General features: G+C 40.3%; 1 protein-coding gene across 1 annotated transcript in view; it reads left to right on the forward strand.

Annotated features, from left to right (window-relative positions):
• Positions 1–745: 745 nt before the first annotated feature.
• Positions 746–16,646, forward strand: part of LOC115922289 — a 28,103-nt gene continuing 12,202 nt past the window's right edge. Inside the window, exons 1-6 of the mRNA XM_030980901.1 lie at positions 746–1,152; positions 6,221–8,147; positions 8,801–8,916; positions 10,106–10,194; positions 11,616–11,692; positions 12,266–16,248. Of these exons, the coding sequence (XP_030836761.1) occupies positions 924–1,152; positions 6,221–8,147; positions 8,801–8,916; positions 10,106–10,194; positions 11,616–11,692; positions 12,266–16,248 (6,421 nt within the window). The 5' untranslated portion in view covers positions 746–923. The remainder of the gene's footprint in view (positions 1,153–6,220; positions 8,148–8,800; positions 8,917–10,105; positions 10,195–11,615; positions 11,693–12,265; positions 16,249–16,646) is intronic.

Consider the following 16,646-nt stretch of genomic DNA (forward strand, 5'->3'; position numbering starts at 1 on the left):
CTACCAAAACAGGTTATCTGGAGTAGGGGTATCTACAAAAATACGGTCTTCAGTATCATTCAAGAAGTTATCCACTGTAAAGGACCGTTATAAACACTCTCTATATCCCAGGACATTCCCCGAATGGAACTTTCTCCCGACCCATGCTAGAAATACCCCCACCCTTGGAGCCTTTAAAAATACCTTACAAAAGCTCAACATGGGCGAAATATTATTGCTAGAGCCCACTTCAGAAATTAAGTATTGGATACTATGCTCAGTCGACTGCGCATGCATATTACATCCCAGCTGAGGAGTTTATGCAGTAGCCCACCAGAACCAGAACCAGAAGCCAAAGTATAAACACGACATTTTTCATAAAATTTTCAAATAATGAAAAAACGATAACTCCCTGTTTAAGTAGCTTACTAACGCTGATTTAGTCAAGAAGTTAGCCGTATAGTATGACGGTTTCGAGAATCGGGCCCCTGGATGATGTTTATCGAATGATTTGCCAAAATAATCTCTCAAGTTTTCAATATTCTTGATTATAATATATGAAAATGTTTTTCTAAACAGTTTATGAAAATGTACTTTTGTCTTTGTTTCCTTTTTATTTTTGCAATTTATGTTAAGTCCAAAATATTTGTACAATATAAAAAAATATATCTTTAAAACTAAAACTAGACCAATCAATCTGAAATCAAACGCGATGTTTTTGCTGGTCAAGAGATGGGGCTATTCAACTAAAAACATTGAACACGAATTACGCAAGACAGTACGGCTCGCGCTCCGGAATTAGAACCATCATAATATGAGCAGATCGTGAGATAAGACCCCGTTATATATCACGTAGACCTAACTGTAATGGCTGTCTGTTAGAAAACATGATACGGCATTGATGTCTGGAACTTAAATTGATAGGCACTCTGAGGAACAATAACATGCCACGAAAGAAGAAACCCGGGAAACAAGGCGGTGGTAGTGAGGCCTCCAGCAAGCATGCGAAGCATGCGAAGAACGCTGGGGCTGGGCCCGCAGGAGGGAAAGGCAGAAAAAAGGTCGACAAGGAGGAAACCCGCGCACAGAGTCTTCAGCAGTTGCAAGATATGTTTGAAGGCAAACTAGATGCTGTCTTGGTTCACATGATTATGGAGGACTGCAACTATAATGGTAACTATATCTGTGTATGGGGTATCTTGTTCTCAGTCAGGGAGTAGGCCTAGATCTACTTCATATTTAATTATCACCGATTATCAGCATGATCAGGGGTGGTATTCTGAACATTGTTGTAAGTTTTGTGTTATCTTTTGTTGTATCTTCCAGAGATAACTCAGCACTAATATTGTTGTAAGTTGGTTTTCTGAACATCATTTTATCCCTGTGTTATCTCTTGAAGGACCGCCTCTATCTTCTTATCTTTGACCACTCTTGACACGCCATTTGTATGGACCCTACCAATCAAAATCTGTTTTATATAAGGATGATAATCCAGACAAGTTTCAAGTCCCCTTCGCCAGAACCCAAACGTATCAAAAGACATTCTTTCCTGATGCGATCAGACTATGGAACTCCCTCTCCCGACTATAGTCAACAGCACCTCCTTAGTGATCTTCAAGCAGGGGGTGCAGCAAATTAGACTTCGTTAAGCCTCTCCTGTTTTTTAGCCGCACATAGTAACAACTTGTAGTTAGATTTTTTTACTTGCACTATTCATCTGGGCACTCGACAAGCACAAGTACGATAATACGCCAACGGCGGTCTGTACTTTACTGGAAGAAGAAGAAGAAGAAGATAAGTAGGTCAACCAATAGGAATACTTTATGCCATATCTGAAGATGCGCCTAGCGCATACTAATCTTGGCGTAATTAGTTATTTCAGCACTTAATACGCGCGTCATCATATGCGCTGTGGCATGTGGATCATGAAGACAAATCACGCTTTCACTATATTGGTTGAGATGAGAGCACTAAAATCATCATATCCTAGCATGTAATTTATTAGAAAGTTCTCATCACCACATAATCTTCTTCTAACTCTTCTATTGGCACGAAGTTGGTTCTGGGCAAGAAATATTGCTGCCATTATATCACCACGAAAGATACAACAACCCCCTACCTATTTTAAATATTGTTGTAAATACCATGCAAGATGAGATGAGATAAAAGATACAACAACTTTCAGAATGCCAATTATCTCGACATATTATCTCTCGTGCGCATATGCAAATGAGGATTAAACGCCACTTTATTAATAATACGCACAATTTCAAGCGCGCCAAAGTATGAGCGCAGGCGCGGCCAATAAGATGAGAGAAAAGATACAACAAAAGATAACACAAAAGTTACAACAATGTTCAGAATACCAACTTTGGTACAAAGATACAACAATATTAGAGATAACACAGGGTTCAGAATACGGCCCCAGATCTTTAGTTTTGATTTGATTATCCTGATTATCATGATTATGTAGACCCTAGAGAATCTAGGCCTAATCTCTCTTCTACTTCTAGTAGATCTACGGTAGTATTATAGATTCTAGTTCAATCAAACATGGCAAATCACAAATGATCTTCATTGATCACTGATTACATCTGTTCAGTAACCTGGACGGATGTTATTGTTAAAGATGCAGGGGGGGGGGGGGTTTCACAAAGATTCTAAGTCAAACTTTACTCTTCGTTGGACTTAAAGGTAAAGACCAGTTATGGTAATGCGATTGCATTGTGAAAGAAACGTTGTGGAATCGATCAGAAAAGGTTGATCATCTAGCATCTAGCATCTGCAAGGTTCTGGAATAATCAAAATGATAAGAAATTTGGTCCATTCTTCGTAGTTACAAGCACTATACACAGAAAGATGTATATGGGACTACCCTATATCTCTCACAGTCCATGAGAGAAACAAATTTACCAAATATATAAATTAGTAGGCGGTTTCCCTGCAAATTTTTTATCATCATGTATTAGTCAAAACATATTCTTTCACATGATTGGTAATGAGAGCTTCCATTTCATTTTTTAAATTGGCGCGTTCCCAATACTGGTCTTTACCTTTAAATATTATGGAGAGCCATCTGTCCCATTTGCCCCCCCACACTTTTTTTGAAAAAGTATATTTAGGAGAATAGAAGGAGAGAAAGAATAGTGACCTGCCAGTGCCACAAAATATGTATCAAAATATCGTCGGCCTTATGCCAAAAGGGCCTTAACTGCTTTTGGCCATTCCGAGATAATCACGTTTAAAGTTTTGGCCTCTCTAATAATCAAAAGTTTGTGGTCGTTTTTTTGTGTTTGAAGCCAATTTCAATAAATGTGTTAAGTTTTATGTTTTACATGTGCAAAAAACATGTTAGGGCCTTTTTGGCATAAGGCTTGAATGTAGCGTATTTATGCCAGAAGGGCCGTAACCTACTCGGCATTGTGCCAAAAGGAGCGTCACCTACGCGGCGTTATGCCAAAAGTATGCACGCATAGTTAGCGCCCTTCTGGCATTAAGAAATTTTCTTGTTTCGCAACACCTTTGGTTTGCCAGAAAGCCCCTCCCACATGTACGGCTACTGGATCACGAAAACTGATAAAATTGATTGATTAAAATGTAAGAAAAAGTATTTTTGATATATCTGAATATTTTTATTAATATAAGCAGCGTTTGGTAAAGTTATTTTTTAGAGATCGTACATTTAGGACACCTTTTTCGTTGTTTATTTTCATTACTGTCCCATATGTTGACATCTGCGTATTTTAACGAGTCGGTCGCATTTCGTGCATCCACACCTAATTTAAATCTCACTCAGATTTCATGATCTAAATTCATGACATATACTTTCAGTGTTTATTTTAAGTACATTGTGTCTATTGTAGACTAATCATGTTTTTAATGGTGTTTCTACTGATATTATTGAATTAAATGGAAATTACTAAATAATCTGTCATTGATAACAGATTTGCCGTGTAGGTTAAGGCCCTTTTGGCGTAAGGAAAAAGATGAGATACGCGTTAAGGCCCTTTTGAAATTCATAATTATCTTCATAAATAAATCGAATTTCAACAAGTGAAGCACATCATTTTAAAGAGAATGTTGAAATCTACAAGGTGATGTTAATAACTCAATAACCCCCAAAATCGGGTTAAGGCCCTTTTGGCATAAGGCTGACAATATGTTCAACTGACGATAATTTAATGCCTAATACCCCTGAGGTACTGGGGTCTCCCCCCCCCCCCCCCCCCCAGACAGACACCACGCCAATTAGTGTCCTGCCCGTGTCCCAAATAAGGTACAAAAATAGGCTCATCTGACCGTAATTAAACTCCTAAAACCCCAGAAATTTGTTAAATATTGTTTTCCCTGGTGAAATACAATATGATTAAACAAATATGTGGAATAGGCATGTAGGACTATACACTTGATGGTGAAGAATGGAGAATTATCAAATATTTCACAATGCCCATCTGTTCTTAGTACCATATGTTTCAAACTTTCAATAAAGATATTGCATCATGAAGCATGATGAAGCAAGCTGAGTCATGATTTGGAAGTATTTGTAGTCCAATTACCGGTAGTGCAATTCTAGGGTGCCATAATGGTAGCCATACTGATGCTGGGGCAACAATTGTGGAGCACCAGGAGCGTCATGTAAAACAGACATGAGTGCTACTGTATACAAGAACCAAATATTACGTTGTGTATGTACAGTGTACATAATTGCCTATCATTATCTGTACATACACAAACACACACACAATACTGTAGTGTATATCACTGTTGTCACACCATATTCGCCAAATAATGTTAACACCCTTGTGTATGATCAGGAGACATCTGGGGGATTCCCCATGCCATACATGTACATGTACATGTACACATTGTAAAGGCAAATGTGTAAGAGCAGAGGTCGATGGGTAACCTCCGGTACAATGTTGTTTGTCGTGCAGAAGATCGGGATTCCCCAGTACTTACTAGTACATACATGTAAAATGTGAATTCAAAAGACTAGATTTAAATATCTAGGCAAATTTTGTAAATGCATTAATTATTAAACCATGCTTTGATATTTGTTTAAAAAATGAAAGACTGTGTCTCCATGTGCAGGATGTAGTTTGGGGGTGGCCAGTGAGAAAATGTGAATTTGTCAAATGTGGGTGTTTTTGTTGGAAATCCCTGTGACAATAGGTTTTTGTGTATAACGAAGTGTGGGTGTTTTTGTCTGAAATCCCCATGATAAAAGGTTTTCATGAAAAATTCATTAGTCTATATTATTCAGCATTTATCCACATTTTTGCATAATGTGTATATAGTGGTACTTTTAAACAGTATGATTCCCCAAATTTGTGGTTTACATGTACTTAGTACATTTATAAATGTAATTACTAGGTTGTCTTTGTTCATGCATTGATATACAAATGCTGTACATACATACATGTACATGTATGTACATGTAGACCAACAGCTACAACTTTTCTTTTGTTTATTTTCAAAGAATCAAAATGTACATCAAAATATCTTCCTATTCACAATTTCACATTGATTAAGGATGAAAAACTAATTTGCGTCGAATCATAAACATATATAAAACCTTGAGCAATCTATGCATGAAGTGTTGTCACAAAAAAAGAGGAATTAGATAACCAAGACCCATTTGTTTACAACAATATAATAGCATACATGTCTGTAAATCATTTGTCATCTCCAGGGAGAGTACAAAGATTTGGTTTTCAGTGGAGTACATGTAATAAAGGCAAGCTTGAAAGTACTATTCGTGTAGATCACTTACAATGTAGGCACAAAGCTTACATACATGTACAGTGAAAATGTTACATTTGGTTGTTTTTGTTCATGTGACTTTTGTTATTTATTTATTTGTTTTACCTATTAATTTATTTATTCAGTATTCAATTATTCTTTAAGATGTGTAAGGCAACAAATCCACTTGACAATCAAATGCTCAAGGCGCAGCTTGTGCAAAAGATGAAATACAGGAAAGGTACAGACATGAAAGGTAATGGTAATCAATTATAGGCTAAATTAAACAGATATTTCTTAAGATTGTTTTTTAACACTTCACCAGAGCTGCTATGGGCTTTTTATTAATTTATTTAATTATTTTTTTTTCCTTATATTTATTATATTTATTGTATGTATTCAACTATTCTTTAATTGAGATTTCATTCAATCTCCTATCAATATAGTGAATTGAGGATTTGTAATCGGCAAAAGAATTGTTTTTCATTTATCTTTTCAGTTGACAATGCTTTGGAGACTCTTTTCAAGCTGGCTGGTGATGCATCCAATCCTGCTGCATCTGATATGAGCCATTTAACAGAGAAACCTAGAGACCTTGTCAGCTACAGTAGAAGCGAAGATAGTGACGAGTCTGAGGACGTGGACGGCTTTCCGAATGGCGTGTACCTGCCACATCATGTCACTCCAGGTGAAACTGTTGCAGGGTCTGGTCCTGATGTGAAACGTCCCTTGTCCTCCGCGAATGGTGTCGGTCTTGATGACATAAGCTTGCCACATAGAATCAACGGTCTGGACTATGCCATATCCATGGCCAAGGATCTTGACCGCAATACATTCTCCGAGGAGTCCGTTGAGAAGGTTACGGCAGGTCTGTTGGCCTACCGAGACACTGGGGACAGGAACAAACTGAAGGAGCTTGGAAACCTCCGTGCAATTGCAGAGATGGTGTTGGAGGTGGGTGTCAAGGAAGAGGAAAAAGAGAGGGCTGAATCATCCAAAGTTCAATTTAAATCACTGCACTCGCGCCTTCCGGTATACAGTGCCACAGATGATCGACTTGTTGGAGGAATGTCTAGTAGCGGTGGAAGCTCTGGGAAAAGTTCTCCAAGCCAGTCTGACGATGAAAGAGACAAACCCAATGGACCCTATCCTGCAGAAGATGACACAAACAAGTCAGAGAGTAAAGAGGCAGGCTATGAAGCAGCAGAATCAAAAGATGCTGGAGCCAGAGCAGCATCACAGGGGACACCTCGAACAGCTCCGGCTGAATCAAGTGAGAAGCCACAAGAAAACCCCAGTCTCAACAATGGTGATCCTGACGGACGGCTCCCAAGCACTAATCCTAACTTGAGCAATATAACCACAAACTACACACCTTTAAGTACAACAGAGAATAGAAATGATGAAGTGGCAAGTGCTAGACCCAAGGCAACGGTCAGCTTTTGGAATAATTTGACCCCTGAGCAAGGCGAAACAGATGATGCGTCTGATGAAGACTCTGAGAAAGACATTGATAAGCATATCAGCTTTCAGGAAGATTCAGAAAGTTACAGAGGAGATAGGCCAGAAAGAGACAGCTGTCATGACATAGCGAGTAGTGAAAGGAGTAACTTGTTAAAGAGTCAGCAGCTGGTCAAACCGAATAACTCTACGGAAAGGTCTCATGATGTGTACCCACCAGGGGGAGAAAATTTGAGTGCTCCTTTCCCTGTGGAAAGACCATTAAAGCAGCCAGAAGAAAGATTCTTTGGGAATGAAATAGGACAAGGTGCTGTGGATATGCCATTGACCAGACCCCAGCAAAGATTAAGTGACATACCACAAGGTCCTGTGCAGGTAGAAAATAACCAGTTCTATTCACAGTACAGTCCATTAAATGCTTCTCCTGCTGCAACAAACTTACATGGAAAAAAAGCACCCAAGCCCTTTGTTTACGATGCAAATTTTGCGCCTGGTTTTGGTATGGGTACAACACACTTCTTTGTGAGGAATATATCTCCAGGTTTATTGCCCAGGACATATCACAAAGATGGTCAACCTCCCCAAAAATCATCCCAACCCTGGCCGAACCAGGGCTACTCCAGAGCTTTCTATGCTCAAATGCCTCCAGGAACTGCTACCAAAAACAGTGCATATCCTCCCCATAACATCTTTAGTTTCCAAGGACCACGCCTAAGATCACCTACCGTTCCACGCTCCAACGTGACAATAACTGAACTCCCAGATTCGCCCGAGGAGCCCTTGACCTCAACCAACGTGGAGGAAGTGTACCTGGGTCCACCAAGGTGGCCTGTGATCCAACAGACCAACCTGAAGCGGCATGAGTATCCTGCACAAAGTCCAAGGAAAATCCCACCGCTGCCACCAGGCAAGGTGCTCTGTCTCATGAGGGGATGTCCAGGAAGTGGCAAAAGCACCGTTGCAAAGTAAGCGTTATTATTTGTATTCCTTTGAAAATACAAATATTATGTATATTATTTAAAGCCCCACTGCACTAGTTTGGCCAGGAGGGATTAGACCTCCATGCAAGGTCACTGACAGGTTGTTATCTCATCTAATCAGCTCTTAATTAACATAAGAAAAAGGGGATCATGTGGTACAAATGGTCACCGATTAGGCATTGTTTGCTATATAGAGGGCGCAAGTAGCTACATGTATAAGTAGTGCAGTGGGGCCTTAAATAGATGGGAATCAAATACATTTAGAATAAAATTTCTTTTAACAAAGTAATACATTTTAGTGAGAACAAAAAAATTTCCAAAGAAATTGAGATTGAAAAATGTTTTTCTGAAGTCAAGAATTATGCCTTTTTTACAATAATATTAATAGTATTCAGCTTTTATATAACGCTTAATACGTATACAATGTCTCTTTATAGATATGGATGCAGAAAATTTTAGTAGCAAACTGAAGACAGTAAAGATGACTACCCAAGGATGTCTGACATCGGAATACATACAGTATTAAAAACAAGGAATGTAAATTGCTGGTCTAAATGCTATGCTATGCCTGTACTATTATTTTAATTGTAGTGAATTTGAGATATATGATTGATGAAAATGTTGGTTATTCTTTTCAGGAGTTTGAAGGGAAATGGAGTTGTTCTGAGCACTGATGACTTCTTCATCGTAAGAGGGCAGTATTTGTTTGATCGTACCCTAGTCGGAGAGGCACACGACTGGAATCACGCCAGAGGTGAGCTCAAATAATCTCAATTTACTTTGGTTTGAAGTAAAAGAAGTTGAAGTTCATGGGTCACATTACACGTAAAGAAGGCCTAGAGAATCTTGCTTTGACAGGGAAAATTGTGGGAAGGAGTAGGGGAAGAGGGAGGATACAGTACTTTGGATGGTCAGTCTGCAGAAATTGTTGGAAGAGAGAGGAGTGAAAGAACTGGGAGTGGGTCTAATAGAGAAGACTAGGAGGGTTGTGGAACAGCATGATCGCCAAAGTCAATTGATATGGCACATAGAGAGAGAGAGAAGTAAAGCTGTATTAAAGGCAGACTCTACTACTTCAGCAGAAGAGATTAGACCACACAGCGAGCCAGCGAGGTCACTGTGACAAGTGGCTATCTCATTAACTCAGCTCTCATTTAACATAAGAAAAAGAGGATCATGGGGGACCAACAGGCACCGATTGGGGAAGTTTTCTATATAGAGGGAGCAAGAAGCTACAAGTAGGACAGTGTGCCTTTAAAACATCTAAGGCAAATAAAGATTGGCCGTACAAAGCAAAAACTTGTTAATTCATGGTCAGGGTTAATCGTAAAATGAAATCAAAATCTTGAGCAAGTGGGATGCATCTAGAAATGCCCTCTCCAGTGAAAACAAGGCTGCAAAAAGCACTGGTTGCCAATCCGCAAGCACATAGAATTCTGAATCCTCCTGCACACATGGAAGGCTGTAAATGGATTGGCACCAAACTATTTACAAGACCTTGTTATGCAAGTTATACACCAGCTTGTAGTCTAAGATCATCACACCAGCATCTTCTTAAGATCTCCAAGACGTGAGTAGCCTTTGGTGAAAGGGCCTTTTCAGCTGCAGCACCTTCTCCTTGGAATAATTTACCATTGAATTTGAGAAACTTAACTTCCTTTAATAGAAACCTTTAAATCCAAGCTGAAATCTCATTTTTTAAACAATACGTGTACTTGGCACTATTACACTCATCCAAACTCTAGATAAATTCTTTCTCTTTTTTTTGTACGCCTTGGAAAAGGATTGCCTAGATAGACGCCGCTATATAAATGCTGATAAAGATTGCTGCACTTTACATCACGCACTTCTAAAAAATTGAAAAGGTGAAAAGAGTGATACAGTCAGTGTATATTTTCATTGAGATGTTTGCACCTGTATATTTTTTGTTTTTTGTGAATCAGCTCAAGAATATTTGGCGAAAGGAACTACCCCCATCATCGTTGACAACACCAACATCATGACGTGGGAGATGAAACCATATGTTGCCATGGTGAGTTTGTAAAGCTTATTCCTGGAATTTTTAATTTTTTTAATTATCTGTATTTGTGTGTGTGTGTGTAATTGGTTTTTTACAGAAGTGTATCAATCAGATATGATTATTTACATCTGGGGACCGACCTTTTAACGTCACCATCCGAAAGACGTGACTCAGTTTCGAACCTACGTGCTCGGCTGAATCAGTTTGTAACTTCCATTGTAAGCTGGATTACAGACGCACGCCACAAGGCCCCTGTACAACAATGAACCTTTTTTGATAGCAGGTAGTTCTTTCTCTCTTTCTTTCTCTCTTTCTTTTCTCTTTCAATCTGTTTATTTTCCTTTCTTTTCCTGTCTGTACGTTTTCTCTTTAGTCTCTCTTAAAACCATACGTTACTGAAAAACTGTTAAAGTACATGAATGTTACCTATTGAAGCACCTTTACAGTATCTTTGATATACTTGTTGTCTTGAAATTCAAAACCGGTTCAGGAAATGCTTGATAACATCAGAACAGGTTATGATAAATATGGTAAATATTATAATGGGGCACAAACTCGTGCCACAGATACTCTTAGAGAATTACACTCTGGAAGGCGTCATCACACATATCAGAGGGGTGTTTCACAAAGATCCTAAGTCAAACTTAACTCTAAGTTAGACTAAAACATTATGGAGAGCCATTTGTAGCCTTAAAATAGAATACATTCAAAAGCGAAAATTCAAGTATTTTAGACTTTTCATTAATTCCACATCAAGAACACAAAATCTCCCGTTATAATAGAAAATATGAATGATTTGAATCAACTTTTTATGCCTTTTAAAATAACTTTTACAAATATTTTCAAGGTTGCTAACGGTTTTCCATCGTTTTTAAGTCCAACTTAGAGATGAGTTCAACTTAAGATCTTTGTGAAACACCCCCTCACTGCCTCAATATCCTACGTATTTCCTACAGAATTGATTTGACAGATAGAGTTCACTTGCAGTCGTGAACATGCAACATACATTTCTTTTAGTGTGAGAATGTTTTTGCCGATCATTACCAGAATGAAGATTCATGTGTCCTTTTGTACATGTAGATATGAATCTGAAAAGAAAAAATAAGGCTCAGCACTCCGTGGGGAGTGTTTCACAAAGACTAAGATTGACTTTAAGTTGGACTAACTATGGCAGGCCTCTCATGCCACTGTTTGCTCTCACCATTATGATCTTTAGATACTATCCAATGAACTATCAAAAAGGTAAATTCTGTACATTTGTAACCATGATTTGTATGTCCCTTGAGAGACCAGTGCCAGTAAATGTTCACAGCAAACAGTATTATGAACGGCCTGCCATAGTTAAGTCCAACTTAAAGTCTTTGTGAAACATCCCCCTGGTGTAGTAATACCTATACGAGTCACTTACATGTATTTATTATTTTTCTATGTAGGCACTGAAACACAAATACCAAGTAGTCATCAGAGAACCAGATACCCCTTGGAAGAACAAAGCTGGAGAATTGGCCAAGTAAGTCATTCAGGCAAAAAGAGTGTGGTTGTATTTTGTCCTTAGGAAAGGGCTTGTTTTAATATGCTGGCAAATTTTATTGCAAATCATTTACTTATTCGTAGCAGTGATATGTGGAGGATTGGCAAAAAGTTTCAAAGTAGAAGAATTGCATCCAGTCTTGATGATGCCGGGAGAATCTAAAAATCTGAAGAACAAGATTTTTTTTAAATTTAGCATGCCTATATTCAGGCACAGCATAACTTGTTGAAAAACTTGCACAATTTTTTCATAAAGATAAACATGCTTTGAATGAAGACACTAGACACCTTTGAAGTCAAGTTTGATTTTTTTTTTTTTTTTTTTGGGGGGGGGGGGGGGGGGACTAAACATAATTTTCCCAAAATTTAAAGACAGATTTGATATGGTAGTCTGACTTCTATTACTGGTTAGTTTTTTTTAAATCTTTTATGAAATTTTAAACCAGTACCCTTAAAACCATTTGAGATTAAAATAAATACAGTGAACGAATTGTAAAAAATACATTGCACAGCACTGGGTTTTTCTAATATTAACTTTTCTTTATTTTAAAAGGCGGAACTCTCATGGTGTCCCCAAAATAGCGATTGAGAGGATGCTGCAGAACTATGATCCAAAGGTGACTGTTGAAAGTATCATGAGTGGCCCGGACAAGAAGAAGACACCGGAATACGTTGCCAAACTTAACCAAGAGGATCCTGATCTTCCGGGAGAGGATGGAAAGCGTCCCAGGGTGTCCAGGGTGTCTGGACACCAGGGTGGACAACAGGGTGGACACCAGGGTGGCCAAACAAGAAGAGGAGATGGAGGAAGGAGTCATCACCAAGACAACGCCCCAGGAGATGAGAAGGTCATTGATGATGAAGGATGGGAGAGGGTGGATAGACATAGCAAGGGGGACCAGTGGAATCACCAGAGAGGAGGAAGAGACGGTAGGAAGGATCTGAACCAGAGGAACAATCTTAAAAGTGGCTCCCCCAGGAGATACAACAATGAACATCCTGCAAACAGATACCAAGATGGAGGAGAAGACACAAGGGCTTCAGGAAAAACAAAGAATGGTCCTTACAATGGTCCATCTAAGGCACAGTCCCCTTCTCGTTCAGTAAGAACACCACCTAGAGATAGAGGAGGAATGAGAAGAGACGGACCCCAACATGATGATGAGGGCTGGATCTCATCACCGAAGAGAGGGAAGAGATCTGGAGGATCCCCTTCCCCTTCACCGAATCGTGCCTATCAGAACAAGAGAAATCCAAAGTCTCCTCAAAGAGGGCAGCAGAACCAGGGAAAACATGCTGCTCCTAAAAGTCAACATAACAAGCCATCCGATGCAGCAATCAGATTTCTGGAGAGTGATGAAAGTCAGTCCCAAGATCCAATGAAAAGATTAATAAGTCATATTGGAACGGCGAGTCAAACACTAGCATCAAGTATTGGGAAAAAGAGATCATTGGGCAAGACAGATCAGAACAGTAAAGCGTTGGAGAATGGTGAGCGACAGAAGCACGTAGCATCACCTGTGAGCAGCAGACCATCTCAGCCTCAGTCAGGGATGCCAACGAGGCAAGATCTTATACAAGAAGTGACCATTGGCAAGACAATGGCATCAGACACTGAAAGTCTATTGCTAAACACACAGCTTTCAAGTAGTGATGATCAGAAAGGAAGTTCCTCTGCGAGTGCTGCTTCTCTGCAGGAGGAGGATCCAGCTTTGGACGGTGATGAGAAAACATACGGGATGTTACTTGCAGAGAATCTGAAAGGGGATATTGATAGGTCTTTGGACATGCCAGGGAAAATTGATCTGAGTGTTGATGCTACGACCAGGAGCGAAGAAGACGTATCTCTGCACAGTCACTCCGATTATGGCAGGAACATCAACTTGACTGGAAGAGATTCTCCGCAGTGTGATGTTCGAAAGACTGCCTCTGACAATCCCATCAAAGAAATGAATGCAGAGCAGAGTCCGCCACTAAAAGGACATTTTATGACAAACTGTACGGAAGTGCAGAATTCTGAAGGCATGCAGGAGAAGCCCAAGTCAGAGGGTGTTGGAAGAATAGAGGCAGAGGTTCACAGTCACACATCCTATCAGGGTAAAGAAAGGGACTGTAGCACTGTAGAAGGTCCACCTCTGATTTCTCCTGTAGAAATTGAGGACCGATTTGAGTGTGCACCGAAAACTAAATGTGGAGCAATATCTCCTCTGAAGAATGAGGAAGAAACTATAAGTCCTTCCCAGTGTCAATCCAGAGAGTCTTCCCGTGCCTCAACACCATCCCTCCGAAGAACGACGAGAAGGTTGAGCGGAGGTCAATCAACGAGGCGCCTTGCAGCAGTCTTTACCTCACCAACATCCCCTGACCCACCGGGTCCCGTAAACGCAGATTGGTCAAAGTATGATCCATCGAGAAGCATTCCAAAGCCAATGTCCCCTGACCCACCAGGTTCTGTAAAAACAGATTGGTCAAAGTATGATCCATCGAGAAGCATGCCAAAGCCAACATCCCCTGACCCACCGGGTTCTGTAAACACAGATTGGGCAAAGTATGATCCATCGAGAAGCATTCCAAAGCCAACATTCCCCATTATCAAACAAGAAACAGCAGCTGTGAGAGTCAATCTATGTGACAAAAGTACTGAAATCAATGGCCAGGACTTTGCATTCCTCCAGAGAATCATCAGTGGAACCATGGAGCCCGAGGATCTTCCTACAGGATATGTCTGCAGATCTGCAGTAGCGCGATTACTGAGCAGGGCAGACAAGAGTGGTGGAAATGAGACGGGTGGGGAAGAGGATCAAGATAGATCCTCGCCTATTCCTTTGTCAGTGAAACTTCACAAAAGCTGCATGACCGAAGAGATCGTAGAGGAGACCAACCTCGAGGATGAGAAAGTATCAAGGATGCAAGGTTGCTTTCCGGCCTCTTCTGCCAAAGATTTGCAGAGTCTGTTAGAGACTTGTAATGGAGATGTTGAGATGGCAACAAACTTATTACTTGATTCGTTAGCTCTAGGAGCAGCAAGTTCTCCTGAGGACAGGAGCACACCAAAAGATGAAGTTCCAACAAAGGCAACAAAGACCTCACATGGAGCATCTGCCAATCTTGTTTCTGGAAACAAGGTTGTAGTAGCCGAAGAACTTGCAGCTGGAAATGATCATGGAATCAGTTTTCCCAACGACCAAACTGGAAAAGAAGAAATGCAGAGCAGGAATGATGCTCTTAGAGTTGACTCTCCTGACAATCTGCCAACGTCTCAGGGATTGGATAATGATACTGTTCCATCTGATATGTCAGCTTCCAGGCATGATGCTTTGAAACAATTAGCTAGCGATAGTCAGAGGTTTGCCAGTGAATTAAAGCAAGCAAACCAGATCTTCTTCAGCAATGACCTCAAAACGCATACAGAACAAACACCAGAGAGGGCACAACCTAGACCATGTGATGCAAGCTCAAAGACAAATGACACTGACAAAAGAACAGTGACCGTTGAAATGAATGACACTACAAAGTCAGATGTACAGAGTAGCAAGGACAGTGAATTACACAAACAGGAAGGTGAGAGTGAGCAACAGGAACAGGAACAGGACACTGACAGTGAAGACTTAGAGTTTTCAAACAATTTTTATTCCGGAGCGAGTAAATTATTAAAACCAAAGACTGCTGACACTAGTGATGATGAATTACCACCCCTAGAATCATTTAGGGAGGATCGCCAAATGCTACAGTTAGCTGCTGCTTGCCACAATCGGGATAATGTGGTACGTGGTCATTCCCCGATCAAAGAAAATCCGCTTGTTCCATTGCATCAACCATCAGAAATTCTGCCAGTGACCTTAGATAAACCAGCACCAGAGCAAGTCAGAGAAGAAACTATTAACCCTGCTCTGCAGACTGAAGACTGTGTAACTCCACAAACAAAACCGGATCTTCCTGCAACATCAGGTGCAAAAGTAGAAGGGGTACATGCAACTCTTTGCAGCGATCAATTGACACCTCAGCCTGAACCTGAGAGTCAAAGGGTGGACGAAGACGACTCCAAAGACTTGAAAGACCTTCTAGAATTGGGGAAAGAGGATAGCCAAACCGGAACTTTGTTGTCAACCTTGTTGTCTGGTCCCAACAGCACCATGAGCGATCCACGTGATAATGAAAGAATGGCTGGTGGTGTGTCCTATGGTCAAGATCCTAAGACAAACGACCAGGAGAGCGGAAAATCTAGTCCAAAGCTGCAGCGAGGGATGGAACGACCCGAAGGTGACATTGGGGACAACTCTGTGAGATTTGGGGCAAGTTTAGAGGAACCGTCCATGGATGAGCTGAGTGATTCGGACATACCCTGGAAATCTGGGTTTGATGTCATCGAGCCTGGAGCGGATAGGGAGGCTGCAGTAGGTGATCCTTTGGACAAGTTCACAGACAGTGGTGAAGGAGTTTATGACTACCTTGGAGGAATGGAGCTTCAGATGGATGCTGCATTCGCTCTCCAGCTACAGGAGCTCTTTGGCCAAGTAGGATTCCATCTTGATCCTGGTAAGTAGGACACCCTCTTGTGTTGCATGTGCGGAACTCTGTGATCATGGATCAATTGCTATCCTAATAAGCTGTTAGAGTACAAAAATTTAAAATGCATGAAATAGCTCTTGTTTGAGTCTATGGAAAATACACAGTGTACCTGCATCATAATGGTTCCACTAAATGTATTAAACTGTCAATCTATGTTCCAAAATTCAATTTTTTTGTTTTTGTTTTGTACACTGGAATAGAGCTAGGCATAAAATATCTTCCACAAGATCAAACCTTACATATTTGTTGTTCTCTCTCTCTGTGTCTCTCTCTCTATCTGTCTCTTTCTCTCTCTGTTTGTCTCTCTCTCTCTCTCTCTCTCTCTCTCTCTTCTGTCTCTCTCTTCCTTTATCTTTCTCTCCTCT

This window comes from Strongylocentrotus purpuratus, unplaced genomic scaffold (genome assembly GCF_000002235.5).
Source record: "Strongylocentrotus purpuratus isolate Spur 01 unplaced genomic scaffold, Spur_5.0 spur5_scaffold_11, whole genome shotgun sequence".
NCBI classification, from domain to species: Eukaryota; Metazoa; Echinodermata; class Echinoidea; order Camarodonta; family Strongylocentrotidae; genus Strongylocentrotus; species Strongylocentrotus purpuratus.